This window comes from Serinus canaria, chromosome 4A, assembly GCF_022539315.1.
Source record: "Serinus canaria isolate serCan28SL12 chromosome 4A, serCan2020, whole genome shotgun sequence".
Lineage (NCBI taxonomy): Eukaryota > Metazoa > Chordata > Aves > Passeriformes > Fringillidae > Serinus > Serinus canaria.
Window position 1 is genome coordinate 11352661 of NC_066318.1, and position 22900 is coordinate 11375560.

The 22900-nt window shown below is 40.4% G+C and overlaps 2 protein-coding genes across 12 annotated transcripts in view; one reads left to right on the forward strand and one right to left on the reverse strand.

Annotated features, from left to right (window-relative positions):
- NXT2 (nuclear transport factor 2 like export factor 2) overlaps nucleotides 1-9313 on the forward strand; it is a 52008-nt gene extending 42695 nt beyond the window's left edge. Inside the window, exons 1-4 of one of the 3 annotated variants that reach the window (XM_009090341.4) lie at nucleotides 1552-1624; nucleotides 3653-3739; nucleotides 4884-5028; nucleotides 5927-9313. In XM_009090341.4, the coding sequence (XP_009088589.1) occupies nucleotides 1610-1624; nucleotides 3653-3739; nucleotides 4884-5028; nucleotides 5927-6105 (426 nt within the window). In that variant the 5' untranslated portion in view covers nucleotides 1552-1609 and the 3' untranslated portion in view covers nucleotides 6106-9313. Of the gene's footprint in view, nucleotides 1-1551; nucleotides 1625-3634; nucleotides 3740-4883; nucleotides 5029-5926 lie in introns of those variants that run through there. The other 2 variants (XM_050974448.1, XM_009090340.3) reach the window with 2 other exon arrangements.
- Nucleotides 9314-14567: 5254 nt separating this feature from the next.
- The window catches only part of ACSL4 (acyl-CoA synthetase long chain family member 4), a 45286-nt gene continuing 36953 nt past the window's right edge, over nucleotides 14568-22900 (reverse strand). For all 9 annotated transcript variants that reach the window (XM_050974421.1, XM_018914321.3, XM_018914320.3 and 6 more), the window contains 6 exons: nucleotides 22423-22595; nucleotides 22145-22219; nucleotides 21726-21917; nucleotides 21126-21240; nucleotides 20278-20435; nucleotides 14568-18494 (listed from right to left, as the gene is read on the reverse strand). In XM_050974421.1, the coding sequence (XP_050830378.1) occupies nucleotides 18337-18494; nucleotides 20278-20435; nucleotides 21126-21240; nucleotides 21726-21917; nucleotides 22145-22219; nucleotides 22423-22595 (871 nt within the window). In that variant the 3' untranslated portion in view covers nucleotides 14568-18336. The remainder of the gene's footprint in view (nucleotides 18495-20277; nucleotides 20436-21125; nucleotides 21241-21725; nucleotides 21918-22144; nucleotides 22220-22422; nucleotides 22596-22900) is intronic.

A 22900-nucleotide genomic window follows, 5' to 3' on the forward strand; every position in this document is an offset into this window, starting at 1 on the left:
TCTCATTCGAGTGAGCTCTGCACAGAAGTTCTGTTAAATCTAGCATGTGCAGTAGTTAGTGCTCCATCTGTAGCTGATTCCATAATTATTCATCTAAGAAAAGAAAATTAATGAAAATTTACTTTAAATTTGCCTAGTCTCAACGGATGTCTCTTTTTTGAAAGGGGAAAGTTATTGGAGGAAAAAAAACCCCACAATATGTTTACCTGGCCATATGTTTTACATACACATAGTCAGATTTTCTCAAGAGGTCAAATAATGCATCTTTACCTAATGAAATGAAGAGGATTTTAAAATTTCTTTAACAAGCAAATGCGGTGACACTTTGAACTGACCTGTTCTGAATATTTATCTCCACTTGGCATTGCTTTGAATGGAGTAAAATGGAACAGTTATTTGTACTTATCTCAGAATGTGCCATTGGATACAATTCCCACTTCAATACATAGCAAGTCCTGTTTTTCTTTAAGAAACAAGGGAGGCATTTATCAGCATAAGAGTCAGTGCATTCCTCCATTTCTGGTATGGCAGAAATTTGAGGTGGAGTGGTCACAGTTGAGAGACCCCATGGGACTGTAACAAGCACAGGTTCTGCCCAGGTCCACCTTTTATGCTGGGAACTGTCCAAAATAGGCTTTCTCAAGTCCACTGCAGTTTAGTAAATCCCAAAGATAGCTTTAGCATTAATTTTTTATCCATTCTGTAAGTCAAACATCTGAGACCTACTCCCAGTTCTCATTAAAATCAGCAGATCAAATCTCTTAGTTTTCATTGAGTTCTTGCTCAGGCAAAACCCTCAAACACTGAGTCATGATCCAGTTTCACAAGAATCCCACTAATCACAGTCTGTCTGGATTTGGCCAGTGTCAGTTGCTTCCCTTGATTTAGGAGACAGTTCATTACTGAGCTCATGCCACAAATGTCAGAGTTTGCTGTGACACAGAGCAAGGTTCATTGGAAAAGTGGCCTGGCTGAGATGCAGCCTGTCTTCATTTCTGCATGGGGGCATGATTGCCTCATGAGGGTTCTGTGGGAAAATGTGAACTCTTCACCTTACTGGAGATTGAATTCCATTTTCATTGCGTGGTCATTCCTTGCCCAGTATCAAATAATTGACAATAAAATCTAAGCAGTTTGTCCGTGATTCTGAAATTATTCAGTGCTTTGTTATGAATGTTAATTTATTTTAATCAATGGCTGTAAACAGAAGAAAATATGGCCTAACCCAGATGACTGAACGTATTTCTGAAATCTTGATACATCCTTACTTCAGTAAGATATTTTTAGGTGTTTTGAGTAAATTTGACTGAAGTTCTAAAGCAGTCATTTCTAAGAATTACTCCACACAGACAGAGAAATACATAACACTATTCGCCATTTAATGGTGATTACAATTTCGATTCATTTCCCCGGTGCCAGCTCTCCGGGCCATTTCCAGCCCGTGTGAAAGCTCGGGAATGTCGATGGTGGGGAAAGCCCGGGCGCCGCCGGGCCTGCTTGCTCGGCGGAACGCTCCGCAGGGCCCTGCGGCGGAACGCTTTCGGCAGGGGACGCGCGGCCGGAAGCGGCGGAGCAGAGCACTTCCGGCGCCCTCCCGCCTCGCCACCCCATGGCCGCGTCCGTGGTGAGTCCGGGCCGGGCCGGGAACTGCCGGGAACCGCGGCCTGGGGCCGGGGAGCGGGGGTGTCCGCCTCGGGAGGGTGCTGCGTGCGAGAGGGCGGGCGTGGGAGCGCGGGGAGGCCGCCGGGAGTGTCCCGGCTCCGTGAGACACGAACGGGCAGGGCGGCAGCGCCTCAGCACGGGCTGCGGGCAGGGGCCGCTCCCATCCTCCCGAGGGTCCCGGGGCAGCGCGGGGCCCGTGTGCAGTGGCCTCAGCCTCCTCCTACAGGGGCCTTAGAGCAGAGACGAGCTCGGGGAGGCCGTCGGCAGCGGCCGGGTGCGTTGGAAACCTGCTTGGAGTTGCCGCCAGAGTCTTGGAGAAGTTGATTTTGGGGCTGGTTGGTTTTTTGTTTTTTTCAATTATGGCTTTCCTGTTAAAAGCTTGGAAGGAGGGTTTCAGGGTGAGGTGGTTGGACCTTGGAATTCGAAGGAAGTGTGACCGTCTCCATTCTCGGAGATGTCCAAACGTGGCAGGAGACAGGACAGAGGACTCAGCTGTCAGATGTAGCCTGGAAAGTGGATCAGCCTTTGGGGTCAGCTCTGCTTTGAAAAGGGACTAGGACCAGATGACCTCCAGAAGTTTATTCCAGCCTAAATTGTTCACAGAGTTCAAAACTTTGTTGGTTATGGCTGTAAAAACTTTGCAAAACCGACAGAGCTGATTTCCTGTTAGACTTCTCTTGCAGGTACCCCAAGAGCTGGTTCCAGACTCTGGCACCCCTGCAGTTCCCTGAGCCGCTGCGTGTGTGGGGAGCTGCAGGGGAGTGTTTGGGGCAGGCTGGGCAGGGCTGCTGTGCCGGGGGAGCTGCTGAGGGCTCCCAGGCTGTGCTGTCACTGCTCCCAGGGACAGCTCTGTCACTCCTGTCTCCAGAGGCTCTCTGGGCACTGCCTGGGATTGGCAGTGGCCTGTGAGTTTGTGAGCTGCTGGGTGAGGTAGGGACATGAAGAGCAGTTTGTGTCCATGCAGGGGGAGAGAAAAGATGCACAGAAACATGCTTGGCTTTGTTGGATAAACAGAGATTATTTGATAGGCCTTGGTTTCTTTTCAGATCGGAGTTTCTCTGATTATGAATATTTCTTGTGTTAATACTGGAGGGATTCCTGGTGGTTCTGGAGAATGTTCAGTAAAAGCAGCCAAGAAAATACAAACAGGGAAATTGTTCAGCTCTGATAAAGTTGCAGATACTGAGAGTATAATACTGAATTAGGACAGTGATAAATAATAGAATTTAAACAATTGATAAGAGAATCAAATGCAGATTTATGGATGTATGGACAGGAAATTTAGGATCTGCTTTCCAGGATGTCCCAGTTCAGGGTCTGTAAGAGACTGAGGGCCAAACAGATGAACAAACTGAGCCAATAACCCAGTGAGATCATAGTGCAGTGGTGGGACAACAAGGGCTGTTACCTGGGGATGAATGCAAGTAGAGAGGTGTGAGGAAGACAATAAGGGGTGAGGAGAAGTGTTTGGGTTTGACCTGTGGATACAGCACTGATCCATACTAGAAGGAATACATCCAGATGTTGGTGTTCTTTCTCTTACTATATGTTTCTATATATGTTAAAAAATGTATGTTAAAAATGGGACCAGGATGGCAGTGTGATGGGGTTCTTGCTAATTCTCAGAAGTACCTGAATAAATCTTGTTCTTTAACTTTATTTCAGAACAGCCATCACAGCAACAACTGTTTTCCTTGAATAATTGTGTGGCCACACTACCTACAGCCAGCTGTAACCCATTTTCCAATGTAAATATTTGCAATTTAAATACAATAAATATATCAGCATTCAAAACTAATGCTGAAACTGTCGCCTGCCTAACAGCTAGTACTTCTGCAAGTAGAAAAGGAGCTTAGAATAAATTTCAACATTATTTGATGTCATCTTTTGGTGAGGATGGAAAAGACCAGTTAAACTGACTTGCAGGAGAAATTGAGTCAATGATTGGATTGCATAACTAAAGAAATTTGATATGATTTCTTCCCTCCAGGATTTCAAAACCTATGTGGATCAAGCTTGTAGAGCTGCAGATGAGTTTGTCAACATTTACTATGAGACGATGGACAAGAGAAGAAGGGTATGTAGCTGTTCTGACAATAGTTAAAACTGTCCTGGCACTCCTTGTTTGCATTTCTGACTGTCTTTACACAGAAAGCACCTGAGCATTGGTGACCATGTGCTGCATTGGTGACTGTGTGTTGCATTGGCCGAGGCAGAGCAGGGCAGCTGTTCCTCTGGCTCCATGCAGAAGATTTTGTGCTCCTGTGCAGCCTTACTGTCAAAGGGGCTGTTCAGAATTGCCTTAGACTTCTCATGACCCTTGTTCAGTTGGTGTGCAGCTGTGTCCTGCAGGTGCAGGATTTGGTCAGTACAGGGCAGCAGAACTTGCTTTATTTTCCCTTGAGGTCAGGATTTAGCTTTTTTTCCCCCAAACCTCTTTCATTAGCAGTTACCACTTTTGGTTCTGGGGTTTTTCTGAGTGCCTGAAGTTGAAGCAGTGCAGCTGTGTTTGGCTCTGCAAGTCTTCCTGGAGCACACTGATGTGGTATCATGTCACAAATGTGTTCACCAAAAGAGAGCCTTGGAGACCAGTGTTTGGAATTTTAATTGTACTGTAATTGCAATTCAGTATGTGAAAGTACCAGCCGTCCCATGTTACTTCACAGTCACTTCACACATTAATAGGTTGGACAGGGGTGTGTCAACACCTTGGAGGAGAGTTGGGCAGTTACTCAGCTGTGACAGCTTATGAAACATTTGGAAAGTTCTGGTATGCTGCTGTGCTTTTCAAGTTTCACCTGTTTCTGGTTTTGTTCACTTTTTTTTTTTTTTAACCTGAAATTATAATTTCCTGACCTAAACTGTTTTGTGTGGACACTTTCCCTCTCAGAAGGAAAACAAAATTGAAAATCAGTGATAAACTTATTGTGGAAAGGTAACACTGTCCTTTTGTTAGCTACCACTTTAGTTCTGTCATTATCTTTGTTAAAGGGATGTTATCAATATTTGAGATATGAGTCACTGTGCCACTCATAAAGAAAAAGGTGTTAGTTTTAATTGTTGGTCAGGAGCACTGGTTGTTAAAAGGAGCTATTGTTTCAGGAAGGCATTTAATCTGTCAAGCTAACAGAAGAAATTAGTAATTCACAGTGTAAGTTTTGTATGTTGTCCATTATATGTTTACAATTTTTTCCTAAATGTGTGTTTTCATAATCACTCAGGCTTTAACCAGACTGTATTTGGACAAAGCAACATTAGTTTGGAATGGAAATGCAGTGTCTGGGCAAGAAGAACTAAATAAGTTTTTTGAAATGTTGCCATCAAGTGAATTCCAGGTTAATGTGTTGGACTGCCAGCCTGTTCACGGTAAGGTTGTATTATAATTTACTTAGTTATTTTTCATTCTTTTTAACTATTGAAAGTGAGCAATTATTATAGGGCTTAATAATTCCTTTGGAATAAGCTTAGAGAAAATACCAAGGCTTGAAATGTCAAGTTGTGCTTAAATAAAGCACAAATCAAGAGATGCAGCAATTATACACCTTTTTTCATGTCTGGGAAAATATTTTAAGGACTTTTTTTGTTTAGATCATATTCAAATGTGATCTATTTTCATGTATGGAAAAAGTGGCTTACCAGGTTATCTTGTGCTTGGGAGACCCCTATGGTGGCCTCTTGTACTGACCTGCAGTATCATGTGGAACAAATCATTATTACCTAAACCTGTATGTACTTTGGTTTCTTTACATCTAGAATAGGTGCTAAGTTCTTTAGATTTCTGATTAACAACTCCTAAAGAAAAGCTTAATTGAGAAGTTAATAAATTGCTTCTAATGGACATTTTTGGGAATATAAGTAAGGGAAAAGCCTGTGGTCAAACACACTTGCTTTGCTCTGCTGTGAAAAAGATATAATTTCTAATAACGGGGGGGGGAAAGTATATGCAAGTTGCTAAATATCTCTATGTGTGTATATCTCAAGTAATGAGAGCTCACTCTAAGCACAAATGGAGGTGTTTGTCAGTGCTCTAAAATGAAGAGCAGGAGATGAAAGTGGCAAAGCCATTGCCAAGCCGTGTTGGTGAACGCACCGCTGTCTGTGTAGAAACGCTGCACCAGAGCTGCACTTCCCTGCCTGTACCCAGCTGTTAGCCTGGCGCAGTGTAACCACAGTTGAACCAAGCTTCTGTGTGCATTTCCTGCCTCTTTACCTGCTAGTCTTTGTTTGAGTTGTTTTCTTCATCATTTCATACCTCCTTGTGAAGAGCAAGCTACTCAAGGCCAGACAACAGTCCTCGTGGTGACAAGTGGGACTGTCAAATTTGATGGGGATAAGCAGCGCTACTTCAATCAGAACTTCCTGCTGACGGCACAGGCCACCCCCACCAACACCGTGTGGAAGATCGCCGGGGACTGCTTCCGCTTCCAGGACTGGGCCAGTTAGCAGGGCCTGGCACGGGCAGTGACCTCTCCTTTGGCACCACCAATCCACTGTGCAGGCAGCTGTTCCCACGCAGGGAATGCACGCGCTCTTTGTGTTGCATCTGATGTTACGGACGGTCTGCAGATGTTTCGGGGTTGATTCCAGTGACCACAGCTGTAGTAATAAAATGTGAGAGGTTGCTCGTGTTAGTTGAATTTAGTCAAGTGCTGAAGGCAGTGAGCTGTATTCGAATCATTCCTAAAATGCCTTACATGCAGCTGTGCTGCCACTGCTGAGTGCTCAAACTGTTCTGTTTGAACACAGAATCCTATTCATATACAATTCTGACCAAACGTAATTTTTTTCAACTTGAAAAGATCTGTTTTTACAGTGTCATCTTCTCTCTTTTGAAGAAGATGCTTGTGGCATGTAGGTGTAATTTTGAAAGCTCCCTACTCCCAGTTGTGAGAGGCTGGGAAGGATTGCTATGGTTTCTACTGTTAGTGAAAGGAGCAAATACAGCTCCTAAGTTTGTAATCTCTCAATCCATTGGAAAGGTAATGTTTACCTTCTCTGATGCCAAAGGACCATATATCTTTGGGTTTCCTTTCAGTCTGAGCTTCCCAGACTTTGGTTTTTAATTCCATGGATTCATATGTAGGGCATGCTGAATGATTCGGAGCTCCTGTGCCCATAACTCTTCACACACATGTGAATGACTTCAAACTGATTATTTTACTTTTGAAGTCTTACCATGGCCTAGAAATAGGTCACATACATTATTTCTGTTGGCTTTAGTTCTGCATTCTGTTGCTATGAGGTTTGGATTATTTTTCTCATATTAAGTCTGCAAATTTTGAATCCTTTCTGTCTTTTCAAGAAACATTGTAGTTAAAAAGTGGCACTGAAAGTGTGCATTACTGTGAAGCCTTCAATTTTTCTCATCAGTACTGTTACTCAGAACAGGTGCTTGCATTATTTTCAATTGAGAACAGCAGCTCTGCACCACTAACACTATCTTCCTCTCATGCAGATTTTTACTGTATTTTTTCATGTTCTTTTTAAAAATTGCCTTTAATTATTGATTCTCTGGAGGTTTTGTGTGTTTTGCTTTAAATTTGTACTTTAAAGCGTCCAGCTGCTTTGAAACACTTTTCAAGACAATAAGTTGAGAGAGTCCACCTTTGGAATTTAAGAGCAAATCTGAGTATCAGCAGCTTTGTTTTAAACTGGTGTGTTTCTGTTTTAAACTGAGTAAAACAAAAAAACAAACCCAAAATGTAGCTGTATAGCTGTAGCTGTATCCCTGAGCATACCCTTGCTTGTAACTGAAAGTACAGGAGGGCAGCTTGTAACTCTCATCATAACCGATGTTTCAATGACAACAGAAGTCTGAAAGCAGTTACAGCTGCAGCTCACTTGTTCAGTGACTAAATGGAGAAAACTGTGAAAATGAGCAATATCTCACTTGGGTAAAACATAAAGCATCTGTAGTTTGCCGTGTAATCCCACAAACAGTGCGATGTTTAGCTGAAATGAGTGGCTTTATTTCCTTTTCAGGCCCTCTAGTCTGTACACCAGTAAGTTAGAATTAGTAACCTGTCTCTGTTCAGAGGCTGTTTATGATCAGAAGTATTGTGTACCTGTTTTTCGGGCTGAAGAATTTGAATTCCTGCAGAATAGTGCAAGAACAGAATTTTTGAAAACTGTAAATATTGTAAATACATTGTTATTTCTGTATGTAGTGAAGAAAGGATCATTCTATTTAATTACTGTTTGTTCTTAAGAGAATATGTGATGTTCATATATTTGTATTTCCTCTAGAAGATTGAAAAGAAAACATAACCTAAGCATGCCTGTAACTGGTACAGCATTGTTGAGCTGTGACACTGGCGTGGTGTATTCTTCTGGCTGTTTAACTTGCTGTTGATTGTGTAAGTGGTGTTACAGATCTGCTTTGCATACACAAACCAGGTTTTGCCTTTTAAAATGCAGCAATGGGTGCAGCTATGGCATTGGCTTGTTGGACTTTGAAGGCGGTCACCAGAACACACACTTATCAGTACCTGATAAGCTTGTGCTGTGAATAAATACCTATTGGATATTTTTATCCAAGTTTGAATTTGTATAATAATTTTTAAGCTTTTTCTAGGCAGACTGGAAGATTCAAAATATATGAGGCAATGTTTCAATCAGAGGTTATTCTCAATTATTTTCATGCTATTTAAATGCAAGCTGCTTTTAAATCTGACTTTTGCAATTAATATTGAAAAAACTGCCCAAACAAAAAAATCCCACCACTACCTGGAACATGACTGAGGAAGATAACTAACTGGCCTAGCTGGACAAACCCAGTTAAAACTCCTACTTAGTAAGATCTGTAGATGGAGTAGGAGAGTAGGATTTGGTGTGCATACCCAGGGGTTTTGTAGAGAAATTCATTGGAACATAATTGCTTCAGGCCAGGGAGAGGTGCCAGTTACTCCTGCCTATGTCCATCATCTTCAGTGAGATCACTTGGGTGATTCAGTACTACTATAATTAGCTCTTGCTCTTTATAACTGAAAATGCTGGTTTGCAAAATATTTTTATTTATTATACCAAGTGAGATTGTAGCTATTAGAGTCAAGTGGTGGTTTTACAATGGAGTAACTTATGGCACAAACAAAAAAACCCTCTTTGTTGCTAGCTCTGTGCTGCTTGTTAATATTCTGTGCTTAAATTAGTAGAAAACACAAAAATGCTTTCATTTAATTCTGTACAAATCCAGCTGGTTTGGTGTGACCATTGCTGACTCTACTGCAATACCCAAAATTTACAGTGGGCATCTATAAAATGAATATGTTTGTGCTCCAAACGCTGAACTGGAGTTAATGCTTCCATTTTTTGTTTGAGACCAAATTACTCCTGCACAACCAGTCAGTGAAACAAAGCCAGCTGAAGAGCTAAGCACTTCCACTATGAAATTGTAGCAACTGAAGACTTGAGAGATCTTCTCTTTTGTGTATGTTCCCTGTATTGTCTATAGCAGTCACTGCTTTTCTGTTGCTTTGTTCGTTTGGCATAGTACAGTTCAATTGATTTAAAATGCCTATGTTGGAGAAAAGGGATTTGTACTGATGGTATGAATGGTTTGCTCTGATATGCCTGTGCTTCCTTAACCTGTCTGGAGAAAAGCACATTATAAAGAAATGCTGTTTTATCAGTAAAATAACTTTCCACACTTGAATATATTTTGTAAGTTTTTGAAATTGTTTGAGACCTCTTGTAAGATTAATTTTCAAACTGAAGAAAACAACCAAACAAAAAAACAAACAAGAAAAAAAAAACCTACCAAAAAAAACCCAAACCAACCGGTTACTCTACCTTTTTTTTTTCTTTTATTATTATTATTACTACTAGAAATTTTCATAGCTTGTTCTTATGATATTAAAAGTACAAGAAATAATTTCTGGCTCCCTTATCTTTACTACTTGTGTTGTAGGTCTGAGTTCTGATTGTTGCTGAGTGGTGCTGGGGCACTGCAAAACAGGCTGGCAGCTCTGTCAGGGTAAAATGTATATGGAATAACCCTATGGCAAATGCCTTGCCACTTGCACTCTCAAGCAGTAAATGTTGAGCTGCCCAAAGTAACTATGTCAAATTAACATATCCTTCTAAGATTTACTAAAATTTAGACTCTTCTCCAACACATACCTGGATGAAGTAAACCACAATTTAAGCCAGATCCTTGGGTTGTAAATATTTTCTCTTAGAACATGTTGTGCTTCTGCTGTTTCTCTAAGAAAAAATGAAACACTGAAAGGAGAAATGCTTTTTATGATAATTCCAGTGATTTATTCACTTATTTTGCTGTTTAGAACTGATGCACACTTGCTCAGTGTAGAAAGAAGCTTTTAAATGCTGACACTTCAAAGATGAAGATGCTCATGCAAGGTCAACAGTTGCATAGAAATTGAAATTGTTCTAGAAATATATTCTGGAAACTACCAAATATATTGGAATGTTCTTGCTGGTTTTGAGGGTATAGATTTCAGTGAGGCTTTGCAGGCTGTTGCTCTTGGTAATGATCTTGAGCAAGGCTCTGACAGCTGATGCAGTGTAAAGATTTATGAGTGCTGGGAAAAATAAATTCAGACCAGAAGATGTTTTTGCAGATATGTTTAAAGTGGATCCAGAAACTGCTCTTTCAAAATTGCCACTGGGCTGAAGAAAATAATATTAAATCTTCCTAGAAAAGTGGGCTTTTATTTTTTGTTCCTAACTGCCGAAAGGTAGAATATTGATAGCTGGGCTTACTCCTTCAGAAGACTGGGTTTAATAATATAAATAAATCTGTCTTGCTACATTTTGTGACTGAATGGACTACAGGCACTAAGTGGCCATTTTGCCCTGCTTCAGTAACACAAGTGCCTTAGAATATCCTGGTGATGACAAAATTATGATGGATTGCAGTGCCTGATTTTTGCCTTCTTGCAGCCTGTTTCAGGTCCCAAACCCCAGTGGGTTTGCATCTTTGTGGTTTTTCCAACCACTACACAATGTATTGAACTTGCTAAAACAAAAATAAATTAATGTAATTAATTGCTGCTAGACTTAATACTTAGATATCATGGTCTGTATACCACAATATGAATTTTTCTTGAGTATTTCAAGTACTTTGGTGTGTCTTAATGCACAGTGGTGTTATCTTCTTTAAACAGCCGGTTGACTGTAACTGTAAGAACAGATGCACTGATGTAAATCAGACATTATTACAGGTCACTGAGACCTTGTGATCAGGTGTTGAAAGGCACAGATAGAACAGATAATTAGATGTTGTTACATAGCAGGTCTTCTGCTTTCCTTATTTGTGAACTGTGTAATGCAGGGCAAACTTTTTCACATGGGCAGCCCTGGCTTTTAGTTAGGCTCTAAATACTGTGTGTTACATATACTTTGCAATTTGAGTGGGTATGAGAAATAGATAATGAAGATAGTGAAAAATCTGGTGAAGAAATCAGTGGTACTTGGAGGGACTGCCACAACCTTCCTTCAGATTTGTTTATGGGATTAAGAGGTGGAAAGTAGTTAGTAAGTAGCTGACATTAAATGAAATATGTCAAGCATATACATTTTAATGTCCAGTGCATTGAAGCTTTAATGTGTGCAGGTCTCTCATACTCAGAAAACTGTAACAGTCCTTCCCCTATTAATGTCTAATGTAGCTGAATATTTCCTAAGCTATTAGCCTGTAAGACCTCTCAGAATACTGCTCATGGGAAGTGGTAAGGTAGAAAAAGATAAGTTAATCACTGAGATAAAATAAATAAAAGGTTTTGGAAATGCATAATTATTCCCTCATACGTACAGGGGGAAACTTTGGTCATAGCTTGTACAAAGGTACCTTGGAATCACACATCTCTGCATGTAAGGCTTTTTTTGCTGGCTTGAGAAGTTTCTGTGCATCATCAAAGCCACACTACTGGTGCTTTTTTCTAAGCTCTTTTTGTTTCAAGAAATGCTCCCATGTAAGCCAGACCCATTGTACTGGAAAAGAATGAGACCCAACACTTCCAACCTGTGACAGCTGTCAATCCTGCAGAGGCACAGAAGGGAGTGTCCTACAGTGAGAATGGACCTGCTTTTAATTCCATGAAATGCTACCCCCACCAACAGCATTGAGGTCAGATAAAAAGGTGTTAAACTAAGATCTAAAGATGACTGTTGAGAGAGGTCTCTGTGCATAAGTAATCATAGAATGGTTTTGTTTGGAAGGGACCTCAAAGTTCATCTAGCTGCAACCCCCTGCCATGGGCCAGGTTGTCCAGGACACTTGAACACTTCCAGGGATGGGGCATTCAGAACATCTCAGGGCAACCTGTTCTAGTGCCCTACCCCACATTAAAGAATTTCTTTCCAACGGCTGAACTGAATTTCTCCTCTTTCAGTTTAAAACTGTTCCCCTTTGACCTCTCACCTGCTTGTGTAAAAACTCACTCCCTCCTTTTTATAAGCTCCTTCTAAGTACTGAAAGGCCACAGAATGCAATGCAGGTATTTATTGTTCAAGAGCTGTACAAATGGATCCAAAGAGTTGAAGAACAACTCCCACTGCATGACAAGCCCTGGGTGCTGTACACGAACTGAGCCATTTCTCAGCCACCGCAGTCGCTTGCTGGGCACACAGCAGAGAAAAGGGAGGAAGTTTGGAGGGCCCAGGGCTGGGGAATTGGAGCTTGAGCAGCAACAGCTGTGCTGGTCTGATGCCCAGGGGCAGAATTAATTTGGGTCATTAAACTGGTAATCAGCTACAGAGGCTCGTTTCCTTAATCAGAAAGGCATGGGAAGAACTGAATGTTACCAGGTGAGTTCTGGGTGGTTCCCAGTCTGGCTGGGCTGGAGAGGGTCCTGAGGCCACAGGTGAGTTTTCTTCATATTTTTTCCCCCTTGCAAAGGTCTCTGTCCATAATTAAGGGTTTTTTGAAATCCGATGAATGCTCTGAGGGTCTTTTCCCTGCTCCCAGGTTGTTTATCTGGTAAATCTAATTTCAGTTGTCGTTATTCGTAGAGGTGAGTGTGGCAGTTGCATGTGTTAGAGATTCACAATCTTGCCAGCATTTAGAGTAGTTTTTGTCTTGTGCACTTTCTTTGCTCCTTTCCAGCAGATGGCTGGGGCTGACCATTGTGATCATTCTATATTCTTCTCATTGTTCTTGGAGGAAAAGATGTATTTTAACAGCAAACCAGAATGAGTACCCATCTGAAAAGGCAAAATGCCATAGTATTGACTTGGGCTTTTCTATATAAACAGCATTATGCAAGTGTGCAATACTGAGATAAGTATTGAAAAAATATTGGTTGATTTTCCATAATGTTTCTTTTTTAAAGTTGCTTCAGAAGGAACACTAGTAAATGGAAGGTTTCTGTAGCAACACAAAAAAAGAAGCCCCAAGGTGGGAGCTGTCCCATTACGTAAGAAGCAGGCAGGTTCTGGGATGAAGGTAAAGGCTTTGGGAAGTAATTTCCATAAGCTGGGGGGGGGGGTGAGGCAGGTGTTTTGTTTTGCAGGGAGCAGAGGGGCTCTGATTTAATGACCCTGATTAAATGCCATAGAAATGGGCTCACTGGGAGAGATTGTGTTTGCTGCAACTCAAAAAGCACAAAGTAAAGTAGGGCAGGCACCTATAGAGAACAGTGATCCATTCTTCATGCTCACTCCCTGGGGAGCACAGTAAGTAACAGGCTGATTTATATCTGGTAGGAAAAGTTTGGGTTCATTGTTTAAAACAACTAAAAATCCTAGAAACAACTCCCAGGGCTGAAACAACATGTGGACTAAAGAAATTTCAATTCACCTGTTAGAAGTACTCCAGAACTGTTTCAAATTGAAGTGTATTTTCTGTGTTTTAAAATGTAAAACCTAAATGATACCTTCTTGTTTTAGTATTTAAATTGATAGGAGGTCATGTCTTGGAGAGATGGGCATTCCTGCTCAGGGTCTGGATGATCAGAAATAACAGGGATGACTTAGAGGTAATGGGCAAACTTCTGTACTTGGAGACATGTGAGGATAAATGCAGAAATAAGCAGGTGTGACAAACACATAGTGACCTCTGGCATCTCTGGGAGTATTCATCATTAACCAGGTTATTGGTGTTTCAAAATGGGAGAACAAGGGGAAAACTCAACATTGTGGTGTATTTTTGGTTTCATTTTTTGTTTGTTTTGGTGCTTTAGTTATTTTTTGCTTTAAAAGGGCAGGTGGAGTCTGTGAGGATCAGACAGTGTGGCCAGAGCTCTGTCAAAATAAATTAGCGCTGGTCTAATGTCGAGGCTACATGCTTTCAGCCAAAGACAATTTTGGATAAATTATCTGTGATAATCAGCTTCATTAGAACACTTTATCAATCTAGAATGGTTTCATTTTCTTCAAAATGTGTCTCTCCCCAATAAAAGTGTAACAAGATTCAACCTATTACAGCACCCAGCAGCAAAGCAATAGTGCAAACATTACCCCATTTCTGTCAGAACTCATTCAAATTAAATTATGTGAAAATGACAGTCTAAATACAAATGTATATTTAATATAGTCAGCCCTGGTCCTCCATGGCTGATGTACTCCTATCATAAAGCAATCACTAATCTACTTTGCAGCACCACTGAGTTAACTGGAAATGTGTTTAATTAATCCAGGTAAGTTCACACAGTTTTACTTTGTGCGTTGCTTGCAATTCCATGTAGCCAGTGACTGCAAGTTTTGCTGATTGCATTTTGTAGATTACCTTTATACCATCTCAGGCAAAAAACCCACCAGATTTATTATTTTTAATCTTTGAGTGTGTAAATTTCACCCTTCAAAAAGGAAATTGCTTCACTGTCATGTAAATAGAGCTTAGCCATGGGGTAGGCTCAATGATATGACTGAAAAGAAACCCCACCACAGACAAAAATAACCAAAACCAAACAAAGCCAAGGTACAAACAAACAAAAACCCCAACAAAATCAAATACATAATGAGAATTTATTTCTTGTTTTGCATGTAATTGCTGAACAACACTAAGTTATTGTTAGAATACAACAGTTATTTGAAACTATTGTTCTGAGATGTGGTAGATATGGTCTTTTTTTTCCCCCTAGTGAAAATGAGTGACCCACATTACATTGTGAACTGTGTTTGGTTCCTTTTATAGCCTGCCAGTGTGCTGGGGGAACTGGCAAGCAGTGCCCTGCAGGTTATGCTCTGAGTGTTGGCAAGGGCACTGTGACTGCATGGGGTGGTTAAACACCACCTCACCTGCTCCTGAGGGAGTAGCTCCTTCCTCTCCCTGTTTAGACTTTTTTTTTTTTTTCCCTTTCAAGCCACTTAATGACATCTGCCTGTTAGAGGCAGCATTCCTGTTGTGTCATGTGCAGGTCCCTGCCAGCCCCACCAATGGGTCTCTGCCAGGACTGTTCCTCAGAGGCTTTGTTGAACTGTCACTGACTCTGAGACTCTGAAGACTTTCAGTGGCAGAGATCTCAGGCAACTAGTTCAGTATTTAGTAAGGAATTGGTTTAAAATCCCGTGTTTCTTTTAAAATGCCAAATTATCCATTTCACTGTGCAAACTTAGACCCTGTTCTTTCTCTTCCCCTGGGGCCAGTTCTTTGTGCCTTGTGCATGGAGTTGCAGGTTAATCATCTAGTGGCATATGCTATTCCTCCTCAGGCCAGCTAAACAACTCCAATCTTCTGTCACAGCTGAAGCTTCCCAGTGCCCCTGTTGTGGTAGTTACACTCTGGCTTTCTCTAGACACATCATGTCTTTGGAGGTAGAGAGCCTAAATACAGTCTTACACCAATCTGCCCAAACTACATTTTGTTTCTCCTTGAACTTTTCCCCCCAGTCTTACAAGGATGATTTAAAATTCTTAACCTGCTTTCTGAAGAACTTTCAGCATTCTGGAACCCTCAGCAGTACATGAACCTCTCCCTCCCGTTTCCGTCCCATGGTGTATGTCCTTTCAGCCCAGCAGGATAAACAGCATCTGTAACTATCACATAATGATTTTGAAGTGATTTACTATCTCTTCATCTGCATCCTAGTTCCTTCTTTTTAATGACAAAAACTAAACATTCTTGCTTATTCTGTTTCTATTCCACAAGCTCTGTCACAAAAAGGCTTTAGAATTCATTAAAATGAAGGATGCAGTTTTTGCCCAACTCCAAGGAATTAGCGAACAATCCCCATATTGGAAGGCAGCCTGATGTAATCCTTCCCCAAAGGTGCTTGAAAAGCTGATGATGTAGCAAATTGTCTTTTGCAGCACATCCACCTCTAGTTCATTCCTTACAAGAAAAACCCGGCCTGCTGGAGGCTTGGTTTTCATTACCTGAAGTATGGACCAACTGCTGCTGCTTTGTAAGGTAGACTCAGTTTTAGACAGAATGTGAGGCACAGAACAGGAACAATACAAAGATCTTCAAAAACACAAACTTGTTGAACCATTGAAGTTGTATTCCACTTTTGAAATGTTAACACTGTGTTATGTGTGTACATATATCTTGAAAATAGCAATCCTCAGTCAACCAAGACACAGAAGGTAAAATACATTTCATATAAATACATTCATGGCTTTAAAAAAATAGTCTTAGAACCTGCTGAAACACTCAAATATAAGTATCTTTCTTATGTATTTCACTTTTGTGATGCTAATAGGCTGACTAAAGGCTACTGAATATAGACCAGTTTTAAAACATGGAAAAATTGGTTCCATGGATCCAGGACCAAGTAATTTTAAAAGTTCCTACTGCTAGGGGATATACTCCCTACTGTCAAAAACCAACTGTGTGTATCTTAAAAAAAACTTTTTTTTAGAAAAGCTATTTCCTTGTTTCTTTTAGTGACACTTGTAGTTCCATGCACAACCGGATACCATCACCTTTATATACCAGATTTTCTCTCTCTCTTTCCCCTTGGGGTTCTTGGAAGGTCAGCAGGCAGTGTTCTGCACTAGCCAGAGAAAATTATGCATAGTGAAGTTTGGAGTTGGTCCCCAGGAGAAGGGATGCTTTACTTGAGGAGTGTAGAGGCATCGTTTATTTTTGCCAAAGTCTATTTTAACTGGAAAATAAAAATACATATACATGCAGAAAAAGAAAAACTTGTCTTGAAATTGCAAGCTCATGTGTTCAAGAGAAGCAATGTACAAAATCTTTGACTTTCTGTACAATGACAATACCAAATAGTTTTTTTAACCATTATATACACAACACAAATGTTATGAATAGAAATCTATAAATACTTTCAAATGAATTTGCAATATAGAGCAGTTGAGGGCCACAGCTGTACAAAATGTAAGCAACATATATAAAATTATTAAGAAAGTGCAAAGTCGAACAGTATCAAGAGCCTGCACTTTTTACAGCACTTATGGTTCAAGTGTGAAGAGCTGACAGGGATGCAGGAGCTCAGTTACAATTCAAAAGAAGACACAGTACAGGATTCGGCACACAAAATGATGAACTATTGTTAAATTACACCTTCCTCGTTCCTCACAGCTGTGACTTCCAGTTAATAAGAGAACATTTTTATAATGAATTTCTGTGGAGTGATTTGTCCCTTTTTACAAGTTTCCAAGAAACAAAGATTCCCTGGCCAGAAACTACTTTTCTGTAAGTAAAACAAGACTAGACAGGGAAACTCCTGTTGGTTTCTGGTTGCCTTATCATGCTTACCACAGTTAAAAGGTGAACGGAAATACCTTCCATAAAGGAATGCAGACATTTAAAACTTGATCCTCTAAGTTACACCCAGGTAACCAGTATTCACATGTATGTGAAGGTCTAGAGAATCATTGCCTTCAACCACCTCTCAAAAAAACCCACCAAAACTCTTCTGAGTTTCAAGTCTGTTTAGAGACCACTGCCCATCAGTTTCACAGCTGTCTGCCAGTCCAGATGCAAGTTCTGCATTCAGGCACTGATTTCTCATCAGCACCCCCAGAGCTGTGCAAATCTTTGTTTTCTTTTACACTCTGTGTTCAGGGGAAAGCTCTGCTTGAATTAAAATGCAGTGGCAATTAAAAACCTGTTTGGTGAGCTGGAAGTTGAAATAGTTAATTCCATGCTCTTGAGTGAAATTTCTTATAACTTGTTTTCAGAAAGCTTTTCAGTTCACCTTTATTTTAGTAAGTGTACTGTCTATTCTTTTGTAGGCACTGTAAATATTCAAGATATTGATGTGCAGAAGAATCCATCCATTTTCAAGCAGTGCATTATTAGTGATCTCTAGCAAGTTCTTGACTACTGCTGTTGTTTTGGTTTTGTTTTCAAATGGAGAAGGATAGACACTGGATAGTCCTTTTCCCTCCTTGCTAGAAGGAAATACCTTATTACAAGTGTCTTATTCTGACAGAAGAGTCATCACAATTACATTATTTTTTCCTTTTTGAAATATAGGCCAGACTTCAGCACAAGTTAAAGAGAAGTTGTAAGCAGTCTGAATATGCTAGAGAAACAATAAAATTACCTGGTCACACTGCTTCACATAATGATGTCTGTCTCAAAACTGGAGATGATCACACAAAACTCTATGAAGACCATCAGTGTCTAATCTGCTAACAATTAAGAATTTGGAGTCTAAGATATTCTGTTTTACTTGATAGCAATTCTAGAAACAGTTGTCCATTTGGTGTATTTTTTGAATGTGTGATATCTACAGTGCACACAGACATCCAAAACTGAGGCATGAGAAGGGGCCACCTGCACAGCTGCCAGGTCAGCTGAGCTGTTTATTTGCCTCCATACATTCTTTCAATGTCATTGAGGTAATGGTTTTTCAGTTCTTTCCTCTTCAGCTTGAAAGCGTCTGTCACCAGCCCAGTCTCGGGGGTCCACGGCTCAGGGCTTAGCCGGACCTTGATGGGTATTTCAAACCTTTCTAATTTCACTGAGGGGACAAGAACAAAGAAAAGCATGACTGAGATTACAAAGCCAAATGAAATACTAATTCATGTTCCCTAAAAATATGGTCAGCACCATGTAACTTGTATAATGTGCTGTCCTACTTAATGAAATAACCTTACACAATGGTCACAGGCAAATTTCATCCTGTCCCAACACCGAGTGCTGGTTAGTGGGAAAATACTCTAACACTCTGTGTTTAGAGCTTGTATTGGATGTGACAATGCAAAATCTAAAGCTTGAAACAAATGCCTGAGTAGCCTGAAGCTCTGAGACTACTGCCACAAAAGCATATGCTGAACTCTACAGTTGTATCTTCGTTACAGGAATGGAATAACTAGTTAACTCAGACTAGCTGGACATGCCTCATATTTAAATTATAATGAAGCACTTGTACACTTTGCCTGGTTGAATGTTTCCTTCCTATATTTTTCATTCCTAAGAGTCTGTTTAGAGTTCAAAACAAAGGGACTTCTTTGTTACATTAGCCACTTATTTTTCCTTCAGCTGGAAGGAGTGGCTTGGCACATGCACAGCCTCACTGCAACCAAGGCTGCTCCTCCTCTTGCACAGGTAATAGCCCGAGAAGGGGGAGCAAGGGAGGAGAAAGGGAAGGGCAGGAGCAGCAGGAATAGCAGAGGGAGCTGCTGCATGTGTCCAGTACCACATGGAGTTTGCTACCAGCTCCTGCAGGTAGGCTGGGAATGGGATCCACAGCCATGGACTTGTAGCTGAATTCCAGCACAGCCTCTGGGGGGCGGCAGCAGTGGGACCCAGCAGCTCCTCTGCCTTTCTAACTTCAGCTGCTATCAGGATGTGCTGCTGCCTCCCACTCAGATGTGTGCCTGCTCATGATGAATGTGCGCCATGCTCTGCTAAGAACGTAGAACTACCTCTTTAAAACAGTTTTGAAAATAGTTTCACATAAATTAGTTGTATCTCAATAGTAGATTACTATCTAGAAGGCAGAAAGGATGCATAAGCAAAGGGTTTAAGTACACAAAGCTATATGGATAATAATTTGCTCAATTTATGACAAAAACCTCCAGGGATGAAAATGTTTAAACCTAAGCCTTAAACATATGGATTGATTTATTTTTTTCAAGGTAAGATTTAAAAGTGTCTTTCCTTCTTGTTTTCCCATTTTCAAGAGGCAGATTCTCCTCTCTGTTTAAGAGAAAGTGCTTAGCATGTACTTAAGTGCAGCTTTTACTGCTTCCTTGTATGAGGTGCTTTAGAGACTTTATTCCCCACTGAGTTTGTTCATTTTTCTGTCCCATAAAGGACTGATGACACTTTTGATCCTTCACTACCACAGCAAGGACTAGCAGGCTTTTAAGCCTCTACAGCCACAAGGATCATGGCTGTTCAAAGCTGTAGGGAACAAAGTTGTATGGGGAAAAAAATGCTTTGAAATCTCTTGCTTAACCAGTTTCCTTGCCAGCAAATGCTTGCAACTTTTCTTCCAATTAATAGCTCTTTTGGGCCATATTTTAACCATATTAGACAAGAAACTTGTCTCCAGAATTTAGATGGAAAAACCCTTCAGATATTTTGTAAAAAATACAAGTATTATAGTAATCAATTCAACCAGTATTATGTAAATTCCTGGCACAATATGCAACAATTTTGTGTGATTTTTGCCTTGATAAATCATTTAGTTTTGGCAGATACAGAGAAGGTGGAAGGAGGAGGAGCAGTTAGTGAGGATAATGGCAGTTTTTGCTGGATAAGCCCCCCTGGCCAGCAGGATGTGCTGTGGTACTTACTCTTGTTTGCCACTTCTTTAATCTCTCGCAGTATTTCTGCTTCCATTGTAGGATTGTTACAAATGTCCACCCAGCTTCCACTGATGCCTTTCTGCTCAGCTAATGCTGTCAGCTTCTTCTGATTAGGGACCACAAAACTGATCACATAGGACTGGTCACTACACAGAGTGGCAAGAGAAGGAAGGAAAAAAGGTTCAGTCAAGACCTTCATTTCAGGGTGTAAATTACCTGCTGCTGGACCCACAAATGCCCAGGTTATTCCACTATACAGAACCCTTCTTGGGCATTAAGGCTTCACATCTGAAGGTTTATCAAGAAGATATTCTAAGCTGGTTTACAACATCAGGTTTGATCAGAATGAGGCTTTGCTCTCATTTCACTCATGCACATCTCAGTTTAGCTCCCCAGCTAGACCTGGGGTTTAAGCACTTCTCTGCAGCTCCTCACTAGGGGGAGAGGAGAATATATTTGGACTATTTCCAAAACTCACTGGAAAGGCCTGGATCAGGTGCAAAGTGTCCAGATTAACTTTTCACTGGGATTCTGACAGCCAGAACACATGCTAAATATAACCATATATAATGATATATACTCATTTAAGGAAGGGATGGGATGGAACAGAGGCATATCTGGATAGCAGAAATGCCAACAGAAAAACAGGTAATTTCTTCAGCTTTTAGGGAAACTGGAAAGCTGTGCTTCTTCAGACATGTTTGTAACTTGTACTCTGATGGAGAGGGTTATTAGAAGGAAGCCATGGACAACCATAGTTGGATTAGAGAAGTGGATCAGAGCCCTGTACTTCATGTTTACTCTAAGTAGAGTTTCTACATTAATACCACTCTTACCTTTTGGCATAAGCACAGATATTGTCAATCAACGGGCAGTTCTTCAGTGCTGCCTCTACTTTGCCCAGAGATACATATTCTCCTGCTTGTAGCTTTACCAAGTCCTTCTTACGATCTAGGAGTCAGGGGAAGGGAAAAAAAGAAAACCTTGTTTCATTTAAACTTGAGCATTTCCACAGACTCATTTCCATACACACCACCAATGTATTTTGTGCTGTGCCAGATCTTAATGGACAAGTTTTAAAGCAAATTTATAAAGATTTCTGTATAAATGTTATAGCACTACAGTTCTTGTCACACAGATTGTAGGAAAGGACTCTGATTTTAAAGCTTTGTAATGAATCCAAAATTTAATCTTGTATTTATTCTGTAAAGTCCATGTGCTAAATTTAGATGATGATAATGTCACAGGAAACGGCATAATTTCCAAATTTGTAGTCCAGCTATGAGGACTTCCAGAAATGTGTTTTACACTGGTTCTGTAAATAGGTAACCTTAACCAGATTAGCCCAGGCAAAGCCAACAGTATTAATAATATGTTTATAATTATGGTTAGTCAATAGTTTATAATATATTAGGGTATCAAAAACTGAGACCCACCTATGATCTGCAGACACCCATCTGGATGAAATTCCCCAATATCTCCTGTACAGAACCATCTCTGGCCATTTTCATCAACAGTAAAGTCTTCTGTTGTCTTCTCTTCATTTTTAAAATATCCCATGGAGATGTTGGGTCCACCAATTATAATTTCTCCTCTAGGATTAGGCTTGTCTTTATTAGTGTAGCCTCCTGAAAACAACACAGTCCCAAGCAATTATTTACACCTTATATATCCTTCTGCCAAGAAAATACTTTGAAACTTCAGTTTGAAGTTAAAGCACACTAACTGATGACTATTATCAAAGATAAAGAACAATTTCTTCATATGCTACACCTAGCTAAGGAGATAGGCAAAGATACCAGCTAGGTAGAGGCTAAATTAATTAGTCTGAAATCAGAACAATTACTACTCTCACCTTCTTGCCAGTCTCTCAGTTTTATTTCACAGCAAATAAGAGGAGCTCCAACTCTGCCAGTACTGTAATCAGCAACTTAGGGAGAAAACAAGAAAGAAAATAAAGATTTATTGTTATTTGAAATATGAATAGGGTGTATCTTATCTCAAATTACTTTACTACAGCTGTAGTTCTGCAGTATTGTAGCTGTATTTTGACTCGTTTTAAAAAATTAGGAATCACCACTCATACATAGATCTATTTCTGAACTTCTGTATTTCCACAGGTGTTTTAAATACCTTCTGTAACGGTTCCAGCTCCACACGTTTCTGTCAGTCCATAGCCTTGCCCAACAGGACAGCAGAAACAGATGTTCATGAATCTCTGTGTCTGAGGTGAGAGTGGTGCTCCTCCAGAAAGCATCATTCGGACATTCCCTCCCAGCAGAGCCTTTATTTTTTTAAACAACAGTCTTGAAAGAAGGCAAAAAGCATTAAAAATTATTCAGTTAGCCCACTCTTACAAGAAAAGACAAAACTTCTTCCTCTCCTCCTAACTGGAATGCCTTAAAAATTAACTTTTCCCCAGATTTTAGTAGATAGCAGGGCTAATCAAACCCATTACCTCTTGTGTAACACTTGAGGAGGCAGGGTTCCCCTAGGTTAACAAACATTCCAGTTTTATCACATAAAAAAAGGCAATGCAATGAAAATGAAGCAGGCAGCTGTTTGGAAGATTAGTCATTACCATGAAATATCTTAGCTGTTTCCAGTAAGA